The sequence below is a fragment of the Choristoneura fumiferana genome, chromosome 8 (assembly GCF_025370935.1).
Source record: "Choristoneura fumiferana chromosome 8, NRCan_CFum_1, whole genome shotgun sequence".
Taxonomy (NCBI): domain Eukaryota; kingdom Metazoa; phylum Arthropoda; class Insecta; order Lepidoptera; family Tortricidae; genus Choristoneura; species Choristoneura fumiferana.
Window position 1 is genome coordinate 926,821 of NC_133479.1, and position 24,955 is coordinate 951,775.

General features: G+C 39.2%; 2 protein-coding genes across 5 annotated transcripts in view; one reads left to right on the forward strand and one right to left on the reverse strand.

Annotated features, from left to right (window-relative positions):
* Nucleotides 1-337: 337 nt before the first annotated feature.
* Nucleotides 338-24,955, reverse strand: part of LOC141430090 (E3 ubiquitin-protein ligase znrf2) — a 154,473-nt gene continuing 129,855 nt past the window's right edge. For 3 of the 4 annotated variants that reach the window (XM_074090632.1, XM_074090633.1, XM_074090635.1), the window contains exons 2-4: nucleotides 4,285-4,380; nucleotides 3,942-4,047; nucleotides 338-2,797 (exon numbers count right to left, since the gene is read on the reverse strand). In XM_074090632.1, coding sequence (XP_073946733.1) covers nucleotides 2,740-2,797; nucleotides 3,942-4,047; nucleotides 4,285-4,380 — 260 coding nt within the window. In that variant the 3' untranslated portion in view covers nucleotides 338-2,739. Of the gene's footprint in view, nucleotides 2,798-3,941; nucleotides 4,048-4,284; nucleotides 4,381-15,076; nucleotides 15,394-24,955 lie in introns of those variants that run through there. The other variant, XM_074090634.1, reaches the window with a different exon arrangement.
* On the forward strand, nucleotides 10,140-12,936 carry LOC141430091 (uncharacterized). The gene is made up of 3 exons (XM_074090637.1): nucleotides 10,140-10,380; nucleotides 10,875-11,104; nucleotides 11,672-12,936. The coding sequence occupies exons 2-3, from the start codon at nucleotides 10,882-10,884 to the stop codon at nucleotides 12,058-12,060; spliced, it is 612 nt and encodes a 203-aa protein (XP_073946738.1). The 5' UTR covers nucleotides 10,140-10,380; nucleotides 10,875-10,881; the 3' UTR covers nucleotides 12,061-12,936.

Here is a 24,955-nt window from a genome sequence, read left to right on the forward strand (position 1 = left end):
TAGGCATAGTCACTATGTTTTGCACAAAGAATCGATCTTGCTTCGAAATTTCAATTCTCTCCTAGCACATCTTTGGTGGAAACAGTATAATTGGCGAGGATGTGCGATACGCGATTTTTTTGTTATTGTAATAAACGTTTGTCTTCCCGCGTGTCATCGCGCCGACCCGCCCGGTATCTTTGGTGGAAATGGGTCGGTGGGGTGCTAAAGCACCTTAAATTGGCGGGAAAGAAAAGGGTTACAGCGGTGAGGTAGGAATTAAATAAAATACCAAAAGTTCTTATTAAACTATAATTATTTCCTCATGCGCTTCCACGGGAAAGAAAAACGATATAAGAAAATTTAGAAACAAATCAACTTTATTATCAAGATGAAAAAGATCAAATCATATATTATATAAGCTTAATAAACAGATATGTCACAGCGCAACGCGCGGAACTGAACCTGGGACTGCGGGCAGTCTGGCGTCATTAGCGCGCGGCCGCCGCTCGCGATGCACTACTGTCTAATTACTATGACTATGACATAGTTTGATATAATAATTCTTAAGTCGCTACTAACAGTTAACTGACGTCGATTAGACACTGTAGCAACAATTAAGGCGGGATCAAGACAACTGGAGCCCTATAGCAACTATAGGTACTGCCACGAGAGTTGAAGAGAACGAACACACACAGCTACAAAAAGAAATGATTGCACAAAAGTTGAATGAAAGAAATTAATGAGTAAATGTCATAATCCTGCTGTCATTACACGACATGTTCTGTGCATGACTTTAACTCTGGTGGCACGAATTATATCTACCTTAAAATTTTCAACTTCTTTTGTTTTTGGAAACCGGTCGCTTTAGGTTAGCAACCACTACTGCCAATGGCTCCTGGCAGCAGTAAAATATAAGTTGCGTTTGAACAATTTTTTTAAGCAGTCTCATTCCAATTTTACCCAAATCTAGGCAACTTTGTATAAATAACAGCTGTTATAGGGCTCGAGATTTACTTGATCCTAATGCCTAAGAACGAAAGTCGTGATTTGACCGCACAACTAATCGTACCTTATAACCATGCATTAAGGTTATCAACTGTTCACAAAACACATAATCCTTCACTGTAAAGGTAGATAATATAAAATTATGTAGATATGCTATATAGTGCTAACAAGACCTAGCTAGACAACTCTCAAGGAACTCTAGTAGCGACAGTAGATTACAATCTGGCTTTCAAAGGTAATAGTCAATATAAAACATCACGTTATCTCCCCCCCTACATAAGTCCCACTTTTGGGCACAGGCTCTCAAAGTGGAACTTGGGGATAGCTTGGGAATTTCACACAAAATCATCAAATTACAGTCAAATTATAGTCATTAATTCATTTCTGATCACTGGTCTGACTTTCGCCGTTTACAAAGCCCAGTGTAAACGTGATTTAGTGATTAATTTCATACATAATTACTTAAAATAATTTAACATAATCAAAACACAGTGATACAAAACAACTAAAACATGTCGTCAAAGTCATTATAGATTCATAATCTGTACTTTCCATAATAAAATGGCAATATTTAAACAATTAGATTAAAAAGTAAATAACATTTAAATAAAGCCCGCGCCAGAAAGTCTAGCAGTGACCGTTAATGCGCTGAAGTAAGGTAAGGTATCGCGGGGGACTGAGAGACGCGCGGGGCTGGCAAGCGAACGCGACTGTCATACGCGCAGAAATAAACTTTCAGCTCTCCTACGTACCGCGCTTACTTTTCGAAGAAACAAAACTCGATTTAATGTTAAGCTAAGCTTAATAGGGTGAAACTGTATGGAACTGACAATCACAACTCTTTAAATACCTGTTGTTTTATGTGACAAATATTTAGTGATGCCGTCTCTGTTTAATAGAACAAAATAAACCAGGACGGCATCATAGATTCTGTCACATAAACACAGACAGTAACAGTGATGAAAGAGAGGTAAATTTACTTTTTCCCAGCAAGTGGCCGTTAGTCATTTTCATTACACATAATATTCAACAAAATGCTAAGTAATCATCAGTTTCTACATCAGAATAAAAACAATAAGGCTGTTTGTTACATTGAACTGTATGTAAGTGCGTCACTACATGTAAAAAAGCTCGTACCTCCAAAACTCAAAATCGATAATTTTTCTGAGTAAACTTTATGAACATTATTTCAAAATATTATATTTTAAAATTAAATTTAATTATTCGTTTATTAGAAAATTTTCAATTTTGTAACTTTCAAAATTCAATATTGTTGACTTATTGATTTGAGATACGAGACTTTTTAAAACCTTTTATATTTGAAGCCTGTAACAAGGCTTATCAAGCCAATACAATATAATTATATTGAACCATAGGATGGTAAAACAGTCATGAGACTCAAGGTAAATTAAACCATCCCTTTTGTAGTTTAGACGCAGTGCACCGCGAGCCAACCGTCTCGTATTAATTATACATAATACAAAATAAAAACAATTATATCACTCAATTCTTAATGCCTCCAACTAAACGAGTAACGTTGTAAAATTTACATTTTCTTTACAATTAATACTCCACCGAGAATCCCATTACTAGAATCGTCTTTGTTTTTTTATTATTTTTTTGTTTTTAATCATTAAATGGTAAATCATCTCACTAGCATATATTTACAAGGCGTTAGCCGCAGTCTATTCATTGTATAAAAGTATCACTGGCGACATGGCACGGGGGGCCGGGCGGCGCCGGGCGCAGCGCCTAGTCGCCCGGGTGCTCCGGGCACGATCTGTTCACTTCGAACCATTGGTCTATACATCTGGAATGAGACAAAATATACCGTTAAATAGTTTGCTACTGTTGCTACTAGTATGGATTACCTAAAAAATTGAAAACCCTCGACATTGTCATTTCAAAATTCAAAATCTCAAAAACGGCTGAACAGATTTAAATGAAACAGCTATGTATATAAATAACCTAATCATAGCGAAGACTCTCTTTCACATAAAAAAAAAACTAATCGAAATAGGTCCATCCGTTTGAGAGCTACGATGCCACATACAGACAGACACCCCTCTTTTAGCGTCGGGGGTTGAAAACCCTCCCCGCACCGCCGTTGCTGTACTATACCGTACTTTCGAAATTTACTTTTTGGCTTAAACTTAACCCAAGTCTAGGGTGCTTGCTTTTAAATGGCATTCCCAAACACTTGTGCGGCACGGAACCCCCAACAAAAGGCAGCCATTATTCGCGACCCACAAAGGCCTGTAGCCCTGATAGCCTAAATAGGTCGAGGGGTACTCTAGCCTTTGTGACTGGTACCTAGATGCTTATCGAGATGCACTAAGTTTTACGTATAGTTGCAGTTTTCTTTGCTAATTGTGATACCTACATACTGTGATATAACCTAACCAATTGAAAAACCCCTTGACATTGTAACTTCAAAGTTTTATATCTCAAAAACTGCTAAAATGCTTTTAATGAAACATAGCTAGGAACCATCGCAAGAAAACTCGTTTTCACGTAAAAAAAATACGTGAAAGCGAGTTTTCTTGCGGTGACACTGCCAAGTTAAAGGTTAGGTTATTTTTATATATGTTAGAGAGTAGTCTGAAATAACGGATACGTATTTTTTTTAGCTGCCCAAACTCAACCTATTCGGAGAAATCGACCTCCAAAGTACTAAAAGTGAGCAAACCCTCTAACTTCTGTAGAAACTGCAGAAAGCAAATTGCTAGTTACTCGTAATTACTGGATTGATTAAATGTTGGAGAACATAAAAAAATAATGGACCAGTGTTTTGTTATTAGGTACGGCTCCAACTCAAATTTTACAAAAAAAAATGTGTGAGGCGATCCGAAGTCTGTAACTTTGAAGGGTGTTTTTTTTTTCAACTCGACTCTTACGATTCTGTCGTTCGTTACTACCGTTATGTAATGTATGAGAGGCAGGTGTACGCTCACCCTTTGTGGTAGATGCAGAGGCAGGGCAGCCGCGCGATGGTGTCGCCGGCGCTGAGCTCCTCCAGGCAGATCACACACTCGCCCTTCGAATCGCTCAGCACGTCCTCTGGAATCACATACATATAATCACATTAAAAAAAACCTTTTCACTTCTCATGCTCGTATTAAAGTTCGTGTTTATGCTGGATCTAGGTGACATAAAATGACTTTTTATGCTCTAGTCTAGTGCATAAAATTAAATCTTCGTCAGATCAAGGTAATCAGGTGTCAACAGCCACACAAAAAAACACATTCGTCTTATATCTCTGGTGTAGCGTCGTTATATATTAATTTTCATACTAACCGTTATATGAAAGGCGAGGCCTGGTGAGGCACATGACGAGGTGGCATTCTATGTCGTCGGGCAGCACGAATTTGCTGCACACCGGGCACTTGATGCCTGTAACAAACAAACAAACAAATTAAGTTTTCGAATGCGTATTTGATAATAGATATTTAGAGAACCGATAAACATGTGTGAGGAAGAGATTTGACCTGAGACGAAAGAAATGCTTGAACCTGTTGAAATACCGTGTTTTACTGGATTTCCGGTAAATTCCAGAGGCGACTTTTGTTACGGACTTTAAAAAAAAACGTCATAAATTAAAAACCCTTACACTGTTTCACTTTAACGGCAATCAAAAATAACAAGGTGTAGACTGAGTAAACTTTAAATATCTAACGAAATTTAATACCAAGAATAAAATACGACTCCGTAAAAAAATACACTGCATTTGATATTCGTGATTTCAAAATGTCTACAGTTTTGCTACATTTCTCCACGTTTCACGTTATTTGAAGGCCAATACCATTTTATAGAAACGCAAATATGCACTGTACGTGAGAAATTGCAGATTCTGTTCAAGGACTAAAATTTTACACGCGAAATGTGAAATAGATGTAACATAACGGTAACATTCGTGACGTTTGACAAAACAAATAACCGCGTTTCGCACGTTATTAGCATTTGTGGCACTTACAACAATTTCACGGGAAATGTATCAATATCTAGTTAGGATGTTGTCGTTTCTTTGTACTTAAATGAGTCAGTAAGATTATGAACGAAAATTAAACCAGAACATTATGCTCGATTAATTATTTTATAGGTAACATATATACCTTATATTTAGGGGCTGTTTAGCGTACCATAGTTTCGATTTAGCTGCTTCGATTTATTATTCCTAGCGTACCATAGTTTAGTGTACCATCCATTGATTAGTGTTAACCGACGGTTAAATGTGATGCTGTCTCCGTCTATTCGAACAAAACAAATAGAGACGGCATTACACCTAACCGCCAGTTAACACTAATCAATGGATGGTGAAACAGCCCCTTAACAAAGTTACTTAATTACACACGTTAACTTCTGTGATTGTATGTAAAATCTAAAGTAGGTATTCATAATGATTTAGTCTCATCCGGAGAGACAGAAATCCAGTTATGCAAAATAATTCGTTTTTATTCCACATACAAAACGTTTATGCTTGACGTGACCACGCTCGCAGCATGGTATTTCGACGAGGTAAATCACCCTGCCCTTTGCTTGACGCAGGCTTGCCATGTAAGCCATTGAATGACAAATGCAAGACACGTTTGTCGCATATGGTTTGAATAAAAAAACAAGTTCTAATGATGATCATTACATTATTTATTTTATACTGTTATTAGCTGTCGCTTTCATGATCAAACAACTAAATGATCATATCGACTCATCGACACTTCTTGCGAAGGTTAAATTGCAGACGGTTCGTCGTATCCCCTCTCGTTACTTCTCCACTTGGGACACAGGTGGGCTTGCGTTGATTAAGTTGGTACGCTGCGTGGAGTGGCGGCAAAAAAAATTTGATTCGCAACACATTTTGCACCTAAAATAATGTCTGTCACAAATACGTAACAGGTATTTCAGATAGGGCAGCCATTTTCCTCCTACTTTTCCTTACCCCCCTGCTTTTTGCGTTCCAGACCAACCAACCATTTTATAGGCAGTGGACTGAACACTGAGCAATCTGACCATTTCGATACAAAAACGACCGGCGCGGCAGGCGGTCTAGCCGCCGAGTCGAGACGTGACTAGACTACTGAATTGTTTTTGTCGGGCCAACATTAATATACCTTGGACTATAAATTCTACTGATTACCGTTCGTGTAATAAGATTTGACGCGTTTCGATGGATGGGACAGATATTTTCGCACCAACACCGACAGAACTTGCCTACTTCTTATCTGGATTAAAATTTTGGATTGCGATTATGATGCTTTTCATTGGTTAGTAAGAATTGAAGATATCGTATAAACATTAGGGTGGAGTGGGACAAACGGTCCAGTTAGGTAGGTCCAACTTCGAGAAAGCTTACACTACAAATAAACAAAGCAAACTTGTGCGCGGTAAATTTTAAATTTTAAAGTAGATTAAGAGGTAAGTAACTTCAAAAGCCATAAGTCTGAAGACAAAAGTTATTAAAAATGCTTGCTTGTTTGAAATTAAAGTCGATAATTACTTTTTTAAACACAAAGTCAAAATACCGAAAAACCGGCTTTGTAGATATTTAATACCGGTATTAAAAAAGGGGGAAAAAAATCCGGTATCCCGGTTTTTCGGTAATACCGAATACCGGTATCCATGCCCTAGGGTGGACTGAAATAATGAGAAGGCTCAAGTTACTTCGGTTGAATTTTTTATTACACATTTATGAAAGTGATTTGGATATTTCTGTGGGATATTTTTCGTTTTGATTATTCATTACCAACTCATCCTTAACGAAGTTTTTTTGAGTTTCTTATTGAAGTGGATATTATTTATTCATACATGCATTGTGACAGCAAATCTGAGGTGTTTTAAAAAAAATAACGTATTAGCAAAATTTACTTGTAGCTTTTTGCTATTCCATGCTCAATACCCCTGCTTATAAGAAAAAAACATAAAGGGAGAGATTGATGTGTCAGTGGAATATAAAACACGTATGAGTAAAGAATACATAGCATCCGTAATGATTTCACATCGCATAAGAGTTCTATTACACGACGACTTTTTGTCGCAAAGTCGCAAAAAAGACTCACCTTCGCTTGACTCATACTTAGTAGTCGATAGGATAACAATTGCATTAATAAGAAGAATTCACTATGGAACCAGTTTTATTTAATTCACCTTTGGTTTTGATTATTCTCGAAACACATGTAAAACAAACGACACAGATGTAATGACTTAATTTCCGAAACATTTTTAAGCGACATCCTTGCCTATGCCAATGAAATCACGCAACAAAGCGCAATATTAGAAACAATCGCAAAATCGTTGTGTGCTAAGGGTCTTATACAAAAGTATACCTCGCAACAGCAATGTCACAGAGGCTTTGTCACGACAGAAGATTCAATTCCGCTTCGCATAAAAATCTAATAATTAGAACCGAATTTCCACACGAATGGGTTCCTTAATTGATCGGAGTCTTTGTTCCTCGCAGAGAGACGATACAGCGAGGCACTCGGTAGGGAGCAGGTGAAGGGAGCCAAACGGAACATTGTTAATGATTTTGTTGCAGTTGTTATAAGGACTGCTGACGTAAACTGTATTGTATGTCAATTAAGAACTTTTGTAATTGAACTGCATTCATATAAAGACTGTTAACGAATCATTACTTTGCATAGGTGACCGGATAACTTAGTGCGATAGAGGACTTGACAACGAAGCTTAAAATCACCAGTCGAGGCAGATATTTGTTTAAAAAAAATGTTTTGCTTCCGAGTCTTGAATGTTTAATGTGTATTTAGGTATGTATTTATGTATCTACATAAGTGTTTTTATGTGTTGTGAAGCTTTGCAGTTTGGCAATTGTCCCATGATATCTTTTATTTACATAAAACACACGCAGATTATAAAGTTAATTCCTTGCAATGACCGTTACATAAACTTTCCATTTCAAACAAGCGTGTCTAACAACTACATATGTAACAACATCAAATTGATACAGGTATGATTATCATACATATTTCCTTTTTTAATATTATGTATATCCTGTACATCAGGCAGCTTTCAATCAGGCATGAATTATTAATGGAGCCATCGGCCGAACACACATGAGAGCATTCGTATTAATATCTTAAAAGCAAAATGAAATAGCTTCGTGAAATCTTGTAAGGCCCGAAATACCAAAGTAATAATTGTTAGTGAAAACACTTATCGCAGTAAGTAATACATTAAAACAAATATTTTGTAACGTACTACAGGATAGATACGGCCCAACAGACCATCCCGACCGTTGTCTACTCGGAGCATAACCGTAAAATTCTGCACTATCTGTTCTTGGATAGAAATGTGGCCACAGTTCAACCGGGGTAATGAAATGCCGGAGGGTTGCCTCGCAAAATCTAGCGGCAAATATATATTTCATAATCATCTATGGAAAAAGAAATTATAAAAAAAATATATGGGGAACGAAGGGTTACGAAGCATTTAGTTGTAACCTACTAGACACTGGTAAAATTGTCCTTCAACGGACACAACCATTTTTTCTAAAAAAAACAACAGTTTGTTGCAGATACCACTAGAGGCGCTGTAAATTTTCCCATAGTACCTAATTGAGATGTTGGCTTATGACCTGGTTAAAGCCGCAGGTTCACAGTGGATGCAGGCTGCTTCCAACCGAAGCAACTGAAGGTGTATAAGAGAGGCCTATGCACCTGTGGAACCAGTGGACGTCCTAAGGTATACTATGATGATGATGGATTAAGACGTTAACGCGAACGCATTCACGTTTTTGTGGCCAAAACTTACACTAGAGGCGATGAATGAAAGTCCGATGGCCATTCCTTTAACCCCGACTATAATCAGGATAAATATTCCCCCAATTCTGCTGCACCTGAACTCCAATTTATACCTATTACGGAACCGTTTTAAAGGCTCTCTCCTAAATTTCGAACACAATTTTAAATTAACAGTTTCATGACAATTATAATTTGTATCGGAATAAATTAATCGAACGATTGTAAAGCTATCGGCCGAGAAGCCATTTTGAAATGTAAATTGAACGCCATTGGAAAACAATAAGTATTTCAACCATAAAGCCGATAAGGAGTTAAGGGAACAATGAGGTAACTTACTAAACGTGTAAAGTTTAATAATTTAGCGATGGAGCAGTAGTGGTTATTTTATGAACGACTTTGGCCGAGATGGAAATTGTTTTTCTTCTACAGTTGGTGCTGCGTGATGATTTTCCTTTTCCTCATCATATCAGGATTATCCACGTTCCACTGCGGAGCATAGGCCTCTTATCAGAATGAGACTGCTTGGCCTGCAGTTCCCAAGCGAGCCCAATGCAATTCATACGCATCAATAAATTGCAACGTAGATGTATGTAAGTTTAAGGTACACATAAAGCAGTAGGTGGTAGGACATTGTGCAAGGTCCGCCCGGATTGCTACCACCATCTTGCTCGCTAATCCTGCCGTGAAGCAGCAGTGCTTGCACTGTTGTGTTTCGGCGTGGAGAGTAAGACAGCCGGTGCTGCAGATGTTTATGGGCGGTGGTGCTCTCTCATCATCAGGAGATCATCAGGAGACCCACTTGCTCGTTTGCCATCCAATCGAATAAAAAAAAATAAGAGGGTCGGTACTGTCGGTTCGGCCGTATTCGTTGATCAACAAAGCCGACCCGAAACAATCATTGCTCTTGTTCGTCTTACTCGGACTCATCCAGCTTTTTCCCCGAACATTTCATTTTACCGCTCGGTTGTCCCGATTTATGCCGGTTCACTCCCATAGACACAACGTCTTCCTTCACCTCACCATAAAACTCGTGACAAAAAGTCAGTGCGAGTCCGGTTTTAAACCCACGATCCTCTACTTAAGAAGCCATTGCTTCAACCTCAGCCACCATTGCTTTTCGTTAAGTACCTAATTTTCTAGAAATGTACAATCTGTTTATGAAAAAAAAAAGCCTAGATTTCGTCTCAATTACGCACGCAAAAAATAAACAGAGATTATGTAAAGAATCATAATAATATTTAAGAACAGAGTTTCTTGAAATCATTGCATTAGGTACTAAATTGAGCAAAATGTTGTAGGATTCAAGCGTTATATTTTACACGCATCCGTGCCTTTTTCGTGCAAACGACGGCTAAAAAAACTAGCAGCTATTTTCTAGAAAACGATTACTTACGCGTTTTACTCGCCAGCCCAGACCCAACGGTGTGTTTATATAAAAACATTTTTAGTATCGTGTTTAGACGGTTCGTCGGAATACGTTTCATATAAGCTTGTGTAACATATTCGAATCGAAACTTTACGTAACACTACTAAAATAATACACTTAAACGAAACAGCGGAATTGAGTAGCGACGAGCCGACAGTCCCTAGCAAACAATGTTTGATAAACACTTGGAAATCTAGACGTAAATTGAGGAATACTGTAAGTACTCCTTATATTTGTACAGACGAACAAACCCTTACCTATATCTCCGCTTAGAAACGATTTGTCACAATATGTTTACGTTCAGAAAACCACAAAAAATAATTTACCTCTCACATCGATTTGTATTATTCCGATGGCATTTCAACCTGCTAGAATAAACCAAACTAGCACCAAACTGGAATAATGATCGTGCATCAGTCTTTCACGTCGGGAGATAACAGTGTACTGGCCAATAACAAGATCCATTCGCTTTCTCTTGAAGAGTAGCCACCATCAATCTTTTAGAATAGATAGGATCACTAGATTCCAGTGCCTGCTTCATTTTCCCGTTGCAATCCAACTGGTGATAGGACTAGAAGTTTCCATATTTTGAAGTACACTTGGGTGGCGCTCGCTAAATCATATGCTGCTTTATTTTCCTGTTGCAATCCAGCAGTCAAATAGGCGAAGGACTAGAAATCTTTCTAGATTTAAGTATTCAAGTTTTCCAGCCGCCAAATGCTTCTCCTGCTATCCTGTCTGGTGATCCTACCCTCGGCCAGAGCGTTCATAGACTGCAGCATGGCTTGCAAACAGTGTCGCGACGAACTGCAGGACTATCATATGCGGGAGGTCTACTGCGCCATGTGCCGCGAGTGCCGAGAGCGCAGGCGCGAGAGGAGAGCCATGCAGCAGGAGCTGAGGGACAGAGACTACGGCTGGGAGCCTCAGGAACAACAGGGTAAGATGGTGGAAATCTAACGAAGTAACTGATCCTCTTTTTTATAAACGCTGCATATGTGTTATTGTTTTCCTCCGTAATTTAAAAGTTGGTCATCATTATCACGGTAAAAATACAGTTTTCTTTTCGTTTTCTATCTGCCAGACAGTTTACAACTCTTTGGTCACAAGTCGTGGCAGTGACTAATTCCCTCGATAATTCCTTTCCCTCAAGTAGCGATTACGGAACCGTGGTGGCACTGGTGGCCTAGTGGTTTGACCTATGTCCTCTCAATCAAAGGATCGTGGGTTCAAATCCAAGCTCGCATCTCTTAAATTATTCGAAATTCATATACGAAATTACATTTGAAATTTAACACGAGCTTGACGTTTACGGTGAAGAAAGGCGTAAAGGAACCTGCACAAACCTGCGAAGCAATTCAATGCGTTTGTGTGCGTTCCCAATTCTGGCCCGCGTGGGAGTTACGGCCCAAGCCATCTCATTCTGAGAAATTGCCCAGCAGTGGGACGTATATATGCTGAGCTAATGATGATGCTGAAGTAGTGATTTAACCTGTTGTATCAACAGAGCCACCCCCAGGATGCCCGACGCCACCGGACTGCACCGATACGAGCTCCGAGATACTAAACGGCGACATAACCCCCACCGAGGCGACCACCTGCATGCCCGTCACCACCGCTCGGACGTGCCCCCCAATCATACCATGCAGGGACCGAAAGAAGATGACGGAAAAACATTCCCCAACAACGACGCCATCAACGACCCCCTTACCTCCTGTAACACCCGCGTACATGCCCTGTGTCCCTTGCATGTCAATGTGCCCGTGTCCCGCAAACCAGCAAGTGGTGGCGTCGCCTTTGGTAGCACCATCCACCATGCCACCGACGACAGCCCAGGATTTCTTCTACCTTTACATCGGCTTTCCGAAAGGTGCTCTTAATAAAACTGATGAGTGAACAACTGATATTTTTGCGAAAGGGGGGTCTTGCGTTCGTTTTTCAATAACATGAGCGAAAGACGAAATCTCCAATATATTGAAAGATATTTATTGTATACGCGGACGAATCTCATTGTCTACTGTAATATTGCAGCCTTGGTAATACTAATATTATAGGAGCCTGAAAATGAGCTAGACAAGGTGCCCTATTTCTACAGCAAACTAGGTATCGTAGGCTAAGACTGGCTGCCCTAATTCTGTTTTGTTTCATATTATGTCCGAATCTTGATTCGTTTGAAGATCAAAATATGAATATACATCATGTAGGTAGCCAGTCTTATCCTACAGTATACAACAATGAGTGGCGTCTTTGTTCTCATATTTCTGAGCATAATTCTACTTATGAATGCAACCCTAATAAAAATCCTACAGTGAACTTAAAACGTAGTTAACATTAACGAGGCAGCTTCATAAAAGTAGCATTATGATGTTTGTAATATGCACTTTCCTTAATTAGCCGATATGTCTACAGCAGTAACATTCCACACGGTACACCTGCAATTACCTAATGGACGAATTTTCCCGACACAGACCTATTACCTTGGGATTCAAGGCAGATATGACAGGTCACACATAACATACTATTACACGTAAGTCGTAACTGCCTTTTAAAGTTTATGGTCGCCAAATAAAACGTTATAACCTTGAATATAATATTGATCTTAATGGATGTTTTAGTTAGTTGACACATGGAAAAGATCATTTATTACCCGCGGAGAAGGCACATGCGTTTGGGGTAAGAGGTTATGTATTTGAAACATTCTGCTCAGAAACTATTAACTGTTTTCAGTGCAGTTTTTATATATTTTCTTGTTAGCCTATTAAAGGGGCCCACTGGTGGGCAAAGGCCTTCTCTTTTTTCCGCCACTCGTCCCTATCGAGAGCATGCTCCTACCACTGTAATATATTACTACCGGCCGCGCTGCCCTGAACCCTTCGCGGGCCTAGCTGAAAGAAGCTAAAGCGCCCGTGGTCACATTGTTAAATTCGACAAACAAAATAAGACCAGCGAGCTTTCAAGTAAGTACTTTATTATCGTCATTTCAACTGCAGCAATGTTTTTTGTTTAAGTTTTATATTCAGCATGCACGTGTGGCTCGTCGTAGTACAAACCCGGCCAAGTCCGAATTGGACGCACGCATTTTCGCCCGTATGGTTTCAAGCAGCGTTTCCACCAGAGATGTGCGAGGATGTGTTGCGAATAATGTTTTTCATGAACCAATAGGAACGCTTCATTTACCTCGCCTCGCTCCGCTCACCCACCAGAGCAGTGCCACAGTATAACAAGTTTTCCCTACAGTAGGCCGACGCCTTTGAAGTTGAGCGATACCGCAGCCTGTATAGGTATTTAGGCAAGTAAGGAAGGGTTGTCACGAATTTAAAATTTGGAAGGTAGATGTCTTTTACGAATCGGTACATAGTGGTTTCGCGAAATTATATAAAACAAAATGAATTAGGGGTGGCATACTTACTAGGCGCAAGAAGTATCAAAATTATACATTTTTTTAAATAAAAAACTTTTTTTTCTACAAAATATACTAGTCAACTAAGTGCATTTGCAATTAGGTACTGTGCTAGTGCATCCCGCTTACGTCACGTCTTTGTTGCATGAACTAGTATAGTATAACGGTGATTTATAGATTCCGTGAAGTTGGTTATTAGCGCCATAACGCATAATAATTAATCAATGATGTTCATTGTCAGGGATTGCTAAGCATGATAGGATGTATGTATGTAATAACTTTTCATTGAACAAAAACACATTAAATTAACAAATACTGTAAGGTCGGGTTACTTTGACCCATTGGCGGGTTACTCTGGCCCATATGAAAACCACATAAACACGTAAAATCAAAAGATAAAACGTTATCGATCAAATTAACACCAACCACGTGGCAAAGAGCCATATTCTCAAAGCAATAATAAAACCAGGACCGAGTTAAACCCAAGGGCCAAAGTTACCCTTCAGGGCCAAAATACCCTGAGCTTACGGTAACAAGAGAAACAGATGTAGGTATAAAAGTGAAGTTATCCCTTTAAGGGATATCTCTTCTATTGAGAAATAATGCGAGCCTCTAGAAATTTATAATAATAAAGCGCTGTTAAATTATACATGTATCAACCGCTTTTTCGTCAATATCTTTTCAACCAAAATTCCGTAGGTTTTTTTTTATTTTTTAGATAAATACACCGATAAACGGGCATGCGGGCATAATGTCATTGGTCAAATTCTGGTCGTTTCCGCTCTCCTCAACGGAATCACGTGTATACAAATAGAAACTAAAAATATCACGACACAATTGACACAAATACCTTGGGTTTAGTCAACGGATAAACGTATTAAACATTCAAAAACAAAATTCTAATTTTTCGCACAAATATCTGCCCCCGACTGGGGGATCCGCAAGCTTCGTAGTCAGGTTCTCTAAACACTCTAATCATAACCATCACCATCATATCAGCTGTAGGACGTCCACTGTTGGACATAGGGCTCCCTAATACTCTAAAAAACACAGACGATTTCAACCGGTGTGCCGCGATTGTCGCGAAGTGTACGCGAAATCATGAATAGACTTTAATAAGAAAATAGTACGAAAACAACTGACTGACTGTGCGATTAATAAGCCTCCGCTGTCCGTTATGTTATACATAACTATGGGTATACTGTACGGAACCCTCTACGCACCAATCTGACTCGCACGTGGGTATTTTTACCCGACTGCCCGAAGGAGGGTTATGTTTTTCGAGCACATGTATGTATGTATGTATGTATGTATGCATGTAAGTATGTTTGTATGTATGTATGCATGTAAGTATGTATGTATGTATGTGGGTATGTATGTCCATTTCTTTGGTCCACGCTGCAGCCTAAACGGCTGGACGGATTGTAACATATGAGGTATCATTGGATTCGTCATAACTGTCGGAGTGACTGTGAAGTCTCTAATTAAAAATAGAGATGTTAGTTGCGTTACCATATAGTATCCTTCTGGGCGGGCGCCGCAGCTGCGCCCCGTAGGCCGCCGCGTCGGGCTCCGCATCAGGCACACACGTCCCTATAATGATCCCCATCACATTCACGTCCGACACATGCCACAACACCACCACTGCGACAAAACGCCGTCAGAATATCAAAATCCACGCACTTCTCTTGATGTATAAGTTTTAAAAAATTGGCCTGATTGGTACACAGTGTATAAGTGCAGTACTTCACTTTCACGCTTTAATAGCTTGATAAATCAGTCGACAGACGTGAGGTCGCGCTGGCGGCTCCAGTGCGAGTGAACCGCGCTGGTCGGTTAGCCCGTTTGGCACGCCACCTGTGACGCGCAAATGCGTCACAGACGTATATGTAAATACTTACTCCGCTATTTATAGATAAATATGAATGCTAGTTGACCACTACGGAAATAGGTTTAGGACCTTGAGTGTAGCAAAATTAGCGAAGGAACAAAGGTTTTGTTGGTAACGTGAGCATTTTGTTGTTTTGTTTTACAAAGGAAAAAGTTTTCTTATTATTTTATAGAGAGTAAAGCAGTGCTAAAGAAACTTTTCTATATTTTTCTTTTTGATATTAACGTTTATCCTAAAAAATATTCAAAACCTGTGAAAGTTTACTCCCAAAGGATTTAGGTTTACTGGACGAAGATCGATTTTAAACTATTTTAAATGTCATAAAAAACAGGTTAATTAGAGAGAAAGAGAGAGTGAGAGAGTAGGCTATATTTACAGGAAGGTTTACTTTTACATTGATAACATAAGTGCATAGATAAATATGGATTACTTTTCGGGAAATACGACAATGACTCACTGCTGTTCGGTGGGACATTCCGAAGAGTAATTTTGCGTAAAAATACAGTTTATTGTTTTGTTGTGTATGTCTTTACGCTCTTATACTACTAGAGTTGTATCTGACAGGTGAAAAGGTCCCTATTCCATATAGGTATATGATATGTAACAAGTGACAGTGTCAATCCACAACAATACATTGCCGATTTGGGAACTTCGATGTTAAACTGGGCTTCACATTTAGAACTAATTGTCAGTGTTGCTTGTATGTAAGTTTGCAGCACCCTTACTAGTCGGGTAATCTACTTTTTCAGTTCGCAATAAGGTTCAAGAAAGCACGACAGAAATAAAAGGCTTTGCCTTGCAATATTTATGTGTAAAAAAAAAAACATTTTATATCATAAGCTTTTTCGCTGACGGTGCTTGAACTTTGCTTAAAAATCCGAGCTCTACACTCTCGAGTTTCAATTCTACTCGACCACAGAAAGTGGCTAAAAATTCGCTTGACATATTGCAGCAAACAAAGAAAGAATTATACGAAACGAAGTTAAATTAGCGATCGGAGTCATGGGCAAAAGTAAGTGTATAAAAACAAATCCAGCCCTGACAGCCACAACTACCAGCAGCGGGCGGTCAACCAAAACATAAATAGATTTTAGTAATTAGATTTGCGACGTGACGCGCTAGAGGCTAAACATATTGTGGTTGTGTTTTGTTGTCAACATAGTACCTAGGTTAGGTAGTAACTATAATAGCTACTGCCTGCAACTTTGTTTACAATTTACAAAGAATGCGTTTATCGATATACGATGGGTACTACGTAATTTCCGGCGGAAAAAAGTATCTTATATGTAAGTACTTAAATGTTAATCCAGGTTACCTATAATGAGGTTACAGTCAGCTTCATAACGTCGTTTTTTATTTCCGCTAACTTCGACAGATGACTTCCTTCATTGATAGAAACCACAAGGTAATTTAACTTTTTGGTAATATTGAAAAAAAAACCTTTTTTTATTCATACATACTTAACGAGTATCATTTTCGTGTCTTGCCACATAAGAGAAACCTATATAAAGACACCACACTTTTTTAACGTTCTTTTAATAAGTATGTGAGAATTAAAAACACTTTAGTTACGGACTTTAAAAAAAAACATACCTACTTAAATTAAAACTGTTACTTTTATAATATAATATTAGTAGGACAAGAATTAGGTACGTGTGAGGCACGATGTTTGAGAAGCTTCAAATCTACTTACAAAATGTGCATCAGAATAACATCGACATTTTATTAAATAAAGTCTAGAATAGAAACCCCAAGAGTGACGAAAAGCCAGATCGCGTGCGGCTAATCTACACATAATTACTGCCCTTGAACGATAAGGCATCTCAATGGCCCTTCGTGTCTTCTATCACCTTCACTCATTTGTTAAGGTAATAGGTGCGTGAAGGAGAGGGTACTTTCGAATTTGATGGAACCTCGATTACGGTTACTGGGCCCTTTTTGCCGGTTGCCGCTCAGTGTGCCTTTTAAATCGTGGTGCCTTAAAGGGCACACTGAAAACGACTCGACTTTCCCGACTAAACTGAATCCAGGTAACGACATACTTAGTTAATTGTGCTCGCCTTCCTGGTTAATTTTTATTTGTCTAACCTCTATCTTCTTAAAGCTCGAATAAAAACTGCTTTGAGGGAGACTTACGTTCAGCAATAGACGTTTTTCGGCTGACGATTTGTGCAAAATCTGTGTTACAGCATAAAAATAAGCAGCAGTAAAAAAGGCTGTTATAAATGTAGTGATGATTGACAACATAAACTAACATCAAAGAAATGAGAACGTTAGAATAGCATGACAATACACTACACCCGAAAGTATCAAATTACAACCAGAAATTACGCAAGTTGGATTAACACCGGTGACAAACGACGCGACAATTCACGCAAGAGAGCAAGCGAACTTGTGTCGCCCGATCTAATTGGTAACTCGCACACGCGACAAGTCAAAGCTAGTTTGAAAACAAGGAGTAGATGGTGAGCGTCGCGTCGATGTGGTAGAAGCACACTGACATCAGTGGTGCCGCCGAAACAAATTGCTTCCCATCCGGATTGCCTATTTTTTTTTTACAAGAAGTTCGTAATGACAAGCATGGCTAAGCTTGCGTACATTAAGTGCGCTGCTGCGAAGTGCCGCATCCGAAGACATTATCTAGCTTACGCACTCAGCGACACTATGCGACTGCTATAACTCACAAACTAACACTTATTGTAACCGCTTATAAACTTTTTATCTCACTAGTGGAGTTCGTATTCTTTCAAGCTTCATCTTCGTATACTATTCGGCGGTAACCGATCTAAATTTCATCTCACACTTCATTGGAAAGCAGTGGCTTGGAGTTTTTTTTTAAGGCAGATTTCAGAGACAGAAGCGTGAGTTAGATATGTCTTCAGTGTATATGTCGGCGGCCGATCGTAAAATCCGCCAAATCACGAAATTCCTAGGCGTATCGTGAAATGGCGCCATTTCATGAATTGGCTAAGGGTCATCCGTTAAACGATTTGCCTAGTGACGTTTACGCAGATCATGAAATTCCTAGGCACATCATGAAATGCCGCCATATCGGTTTTGGCACTTTGCCGGTCGCTGCCGCGGCACGCTCGCTTCGCTCGCTCGGCTCGTGCGTTGTAGTCACCATTCATACTAACCGCTCGTCGTACCAAATTTTTTTTCCAAAGAAAAGGCGCCATTCCATGATATGCCTAGGAATCTTGTGATCTGGCGGATTTTACGATCGGCCGCCGACATATACAACACAAGACAGACTAGACAAGGCAACGCACCAGCCCCCAGGCAGCAGTGGCAGTCACGCAATACTTTTACGAGCCTAAACTAATTCATTGATAAAGCCGATAGCCGGCCTTGACGCGGTATTATGTGCGACCGCTTTAGATTACCTCACTTGTGTTTTTGGCCACTTCCTAGAATTTGAATGAGGGTTTTCACAGAGGCGAAATATCGCTAGATGGCGTTAGCATCGAGAGTTCCGTTTGACGTTTGCTCGTGATTGGTTAAAAAACTAAATGAGCCAATCGCAAGCAAACGTCAAACGTCAAACGGACCTCACGACACTAACGCCATCTAGCGATATTTCGCCTCTGTGATAACCCTCATTAAGTAGATTCCTGGGTAAAAAAGGTCTATTCAGTTCGTCAATTAGATTATCATAAAGTATTGGACACAAAAACCTAACCTAACTTAACCAACAAAAAGTTGGAAGAACCCCGACTTTGTCACTTCAAACTTTCATATCGCAAAAACGGCTGAACCGATTTTGATAAATTATGTCTAAGAATCATCGCTAGAAAACCTGCTTTAAATTAAAAAAACCGCATTAAAATACGAGCCCCGTTTAAGAGCTACGGTGCCACAAACAGACACTCTTTTTGCGTCGGGGGTTAAAAAGTAAACTTACCCAATCTGGATAGTTGAAGACAGAACACCATTAAAATGCTATGCAACTTAATACGTACGGACGTGCTAATTCCCACGTCGCTGTTGGAAGGTAGAACATTCGAAATATAGAAAAGCTATTAACAGAAAAAATAAGCCGTAAACACGTTTCTTATTTTAGCGAAGAGTTCGCATATCTTTCACAGATAGAACATTCTGACATTGTAATAAAATACTTCAAAAATAACAACTTAGGGTGTCCCGAAGTCCCGCTCTTATTTTTTGTTTAATAAAAAAAAAGCTAAAAAGAATTTCAATTGCAATTTTTAAAGCAATTGTTAAAATAGATTTATTTTCAGTGTATGATAACCAGATGGTTCCAAAACAATCAGCGCCGTTCGCAAGACCGGCAGTTTTTGCTGATTTAGGACCATTGAGTGACATGCACGTACATTTTTCCATGTCGTCACAAATAAATGTTTCCTTTCTTTCAATTTTAAATGAGAGCTAATTTGCTATCACTAAAATCCTATTACACAAGTAGCCTGAATATTACTCCTACTATTAGATACTATCAGTAGTTGCCAGTTGCTAACTCTGTAACGAACTCCCACAACCGCTCTCAAGAGAACAAATAAGAAAGAAAAAAAAAGTTAGTCGTCAGAGCGAAACTTAGCGAAATCCGAGTAGGGTACATGCACAAGTCTCGGCGAGATTAATATCAAGCAATCGGGGTAAACGATGGCGGTCTCGCCTGACGAGGGATGGCGGAAACTACCGAACTGTCATTCGGCTCGCACTCTCGGGGGATGTTTTTGTTTGATTCATTCCTTTGTTTTTGGAGAGAATGGCGGGTCATCATTTACCTCGCAAGGGGGACCACGGCACCGATGAGAACTAGCCAATCGGAGAGTTATTACCAGTCGGAGTTGCTGGATGCGTGACTAAAGTAGCCGCAATAGTACTTTAGTACAATATTTCAGCAGATGGTTCATATCATCGTCTCAGCTTATATACTTCCCACTTTAGCGCACAGGCCTCGTCAAATTCAAAATATCTTTGTTCAATTTAGGCTATACCTAACAAGCACTTGGCTACGAATCTAAAAAAAACATCTACCACCGATTCGGATGAACCTCTGTTGATAAGAATCCGGCAAGAAACACGAGGTATATTCCCTATCAGAACCAGAGGGCTTGCGCCGTAATTCCCACAATTATTATATCATCTATTCAAAAGCTCCTCTCCTCGCTCGCACATTCAAGTTTTGCATAATATTGTCAAGTACCCCATTAAAAGCAAGCGTCACTAGGTATATCAAGACTTTCGTAGCTCTTGAACACACCATTATTCTGTTACCATGTAATTAATAATTTCAATTGTAAAGTAATTGTATGTACAGTAATTTGTCACGTAAAGTATCTCACGTTTTAATTTAACTAAAGAACTCATTCACGTGTCTTTGAATAGTTCAAAATTAAAAAAGATACGCCGTCACGTTCAGTGCTAGTAGTCAATGGCCGTGCTTTGTTTAGTTTTGAAATATAAATAATAATGAACACTCTTTACAATAATTAGCTGCCGACATTAATCTGTTGTGTGTAAAAATTACTGAATAAATAACTGTATTGTGAAAAAAAAACAATGGCGGCACAGGTTAAACCTTATGGCCTCTGAAGTATTGTATAATCAAAGCCAGTCTCGTGAGTTTTTCGAAATTCATTTGCGAAATTACATTCGACATTAACCACAAGCTTTGAGTTATCTCCCCACTACACCGTATCATGCCATAACCGTAATAGGAACGAGTCAGGAACGGAATGTCAAGCGCATACATGACACGCGACGGCGACGATTGGCTAAGAAACATGCCAGTGGGCATAGTCTCATGCTGTTCAATACAAAGAATATATGGGTAGAGACCTTTACGGTGAACCTGCGAAGCTTCAATGGTGCCAAACCGCACTGGGCCCGCGTGGGAATTGTTCAAGCACTCATTCGCATTCTTATAACGACGCCGCGCCGTGGTAATATATGGGTAGAGAAACCTTTACGGTGAACCTGCCGCATATCACGATGTGCCTGAGAAATAATGCAGATCGATTGCATTGTATTCCTAGCTCTATTCTAACTGGTGGCGCCAATGGAGCGAGCGTGCCGCGGCTGTGCCAGAACCGATAATGATAAGGAATTTCATATGCCTAGACGTCACTTCGCTAAACAGTTTTGAACGCGGATAGCCAATTCGCGGCACGATATGCCTAGGAATTTCGTGATCTGGCGGATTTTACGATCGGCCGCCGACATAGGCAAGCCCTATGAGTGACGTAGATGTAAGAGTATAAGTACCATTGTGCTTCAGCGAGCTTCTGTGTCACTATTTTCGCGAATATCGAACAAATGAAAAGCTCGCCGAGCTACAAGCAGACGAACTTTCTCGAACGTCTATCTGGCCCTTCAGTCCCTAAGACATAATGCCATCGACTTATTCACAGCCTCGCTTCGCTACTCCGATGAAACCCCTTTAGTTTGTCAAAGGGCTTATAAACAGGGTAGATATTTATTATGTTTACGAATTACAACAGGAAAGCTGACGTTAACGTTGTCGTGATGGATCAATACAAAGAAAAGTCAATATTTCATCATCATCATCATCATACAGTTCATCGTAAGCTGCAAATTGAAGAATCTTGCGCACATTCTTACACGAAGAAATTCAATGTTGTGTGCAAAGTTCCCAATCAGCACTAGCCCGCGTGGTAACTGCGACCCAATCCCTCTCATACTGAGAGAAGGCTTGTGGCCTGCAGCCGGACATTTGCAATGTGTTATTTTTGATTTCCATTAACTTTAAGGCAACATTAAACGATACGAATGAAGTTAATTTCTCCAGAACAATAGCAGCCTAACTCTTACTGTTTAAAAGATAATCAAAAATTAAGATAATTAATTTTACTCAGTAAAACAGTGCAAAAGTTCTTAATTCGTGTTTTTTTCTGAAATCCGTAACTAAAGTGTTTTTGATTCACAGATATTTGGCAAAGAAGATTAAAAAAGTGAGTGTTTTAAACAGTAAAAGTTTAGGTCACTAGTGTCTTGGAGAAATGAACTTCATTTGGCCTGTTGAATGTTGCTTTAAAGTTAACGGAAATCAATAGTAACACAATGCAAATGCGATACACGACAAAAGATAATTACAGAGGCAGGTACAGTTGAATCAATCGTGAAACTACGTTTCAAATTCTATAGTACACTCATCACGACATTTTAATTATTCTATTAAGCATACGCGTCAAACACATCGGTACAGTGTTAGAAAATGAACTGAAAATGATGGGACGAGGGTACAATTTGCTGGGAATTATATTTTAATCACAGGAGACTGTTGCTACGAAGTGCTACGGTGCTACGGCGTAGAGGTGCTACGGGCGGGAGGAACACCGTACAATTGACAACAAATTCTAATGAAAGTTTAAAGTATAAACTTTAGGGGATGTTTCACCATCCATTGATTAGTGTTAACTGGCGGTTAGGTGTGATGCCGTCTCTATTTGTTTTGTTCGAATAGACGGAGACGGCATCACATTTAACCGTCGGTTAACGCTAATCAGGGGATGGTGAAACAGCCCCTTAGATAATTGTATTAATTGAAAAAAATAATTATAAGATTCTACGAAAACGCAAAAGTTTATCGGTTGTGTCGGACGAACTTGCATCACGTCACACAGACAAAAATTTCGTAGAATTTCGTTTCGCAGAACTGTTTCATAGAATATTTGGTAACAATTTTATAACATCATTGCGACATATATATCGTTTATTTAAGACTTGCTCGTCAGGACAAAATATACTAAATTCATTTAGCGAAACCTATACTTTTCAACACGGTGCGTGGTATTTTCCGTATGTTACGTGAAGTATTGATTGACATACAAGTACAAGCGTGATGTATAGCTATAGACTAAGGTCACTAAGTACCTCGAATCGATAGCAGAACGATTAGAATTGTCATCGGCGACCATGCTACACGAGCACCACTTTCTCTGACATACTAGATGTAAGATAGACATGCTTCAACGTTTGTAGAATTTTGAATAAAAAAAATATTGTAACACATGAGAAACGTGATATTTTACGAGGTCAAGTTTTACTAATGAACTAAAAGAATTTCCTTGCTCACCCGCGACCTTACGATAGCTAAGCTTATGCAAAATATGCGTGTTCATGCAGTTCCTCCACCTCCACACTGTAAGAACACACACAAATCACACAAACCCATCTATCACCACCACCACACTACACTGACGCGTTTCGAACTCAACCAGAGCTCATCTTCAGAGTGACACAACCGTACACCATGCTACCAGTTGTTAGACAAGCAACAACAAGCAAGGAAATTCTTTTAGTTCATTGATATGGACCTCCGCAAAGTAACGCCTGATTCAATAAATTATTCAAGTTTTACTAATTATTTTAGGTTTGTGTGTATGTATCGGGCGTGTGTGTGCATTTGCTACTATTTCACGCAAAAACGGCTGGACGGATTTGGATGCAATTTGGCATTTAGATAGCTGGACTTCTGAAATAAAACGAAGGACTTTTGAAACAAATCCGAAATATTAACCGTTAAGTCTAGCTAGACTAGACGCATGGAAATTAATACCTCACTATTAGTGAGAAGAAAAAACAGTGGAAAGTGTTCCGATTCCGTAATACAATTTGTTGTACATGTTGAGTCTGTCCCGGGCGTAACCTTTGACTTTTGGAACATTCGCTAAGGTTTATCTTTTAGCATGGATGGAAACAACGCATGTTAACCGCGAAATAAATAATTTTACCTTTGGTATTCTACTAATGGCATCTACACATTACACCGTATCATAGCATGACCGTAATAGCATAGTAGATTGTACAACAAGAGCATAAAACGAGCCTTTTTACCCGAGACGTTCATATAGCCACCCGAGGCGGTACGACGAGGATGGATAGACACGTCGAGGGGAAAATAGGTTTAATGCTCGGGTTTTACACTCTACTTTTCACTTCGATGGCGAGAAAATGGAATAGCAACAGTGGAAACAATTGTCCACTTACTATGTACCTTTTATTGTTCATGCATTATTTCGATTGGTTTTAGTTTTATAAAAAAATTAAAATATTAAAAAAACATGTATAGTATAACTTCTTAGTTTGTGGCTGTTTACACCTGATTGCCTTGGTCTTAGACGAAGATTTTATTTTATGCACTTAATATTTAGAGCATAAAAAGTAATTTAAACCTACCTAGACCAGACACAGACCTAGCATAAATACGAACTTTACGAGCATGAGAAGTGAAAAATATAATATTCTTTGTATCGAAAAGTATGAGACTACTCCCACTAGCACGTTTCGTAACCAACCGTCGCCGTCGCATGTTATTTCTACGTTTGACATTCCATCCGTCTGACACGTTCCTAATACGGTCATGGCATGACACGGTGTAATGTGCGGAGACCTTAATTCGAATTCATTTGTTAGTTCTTTACCTCAAAAGCATAAATTCCTTGTAGCGATTCACCGAATCGCATTACACCTCGAACTAACAAAATTTCAATAGTCTTGTACTTAACGCAATT

Coding starts and splice junctions, on each gene's coding strand:
- LOC141430091 (XM_074090637.1), top strand. CDS start 10,882: ATGCTTCTCCTGCTATCCTGTCTGGTGATCCTACCCTCGGCCAGAGCG. Junction 11,105..11,671: donor GGAGCCTCAGGAACAACAGG/GTAAGATGGTGG, acceptor TTGTATCAACAG/AGCCACCCCCAGGATGCCCG.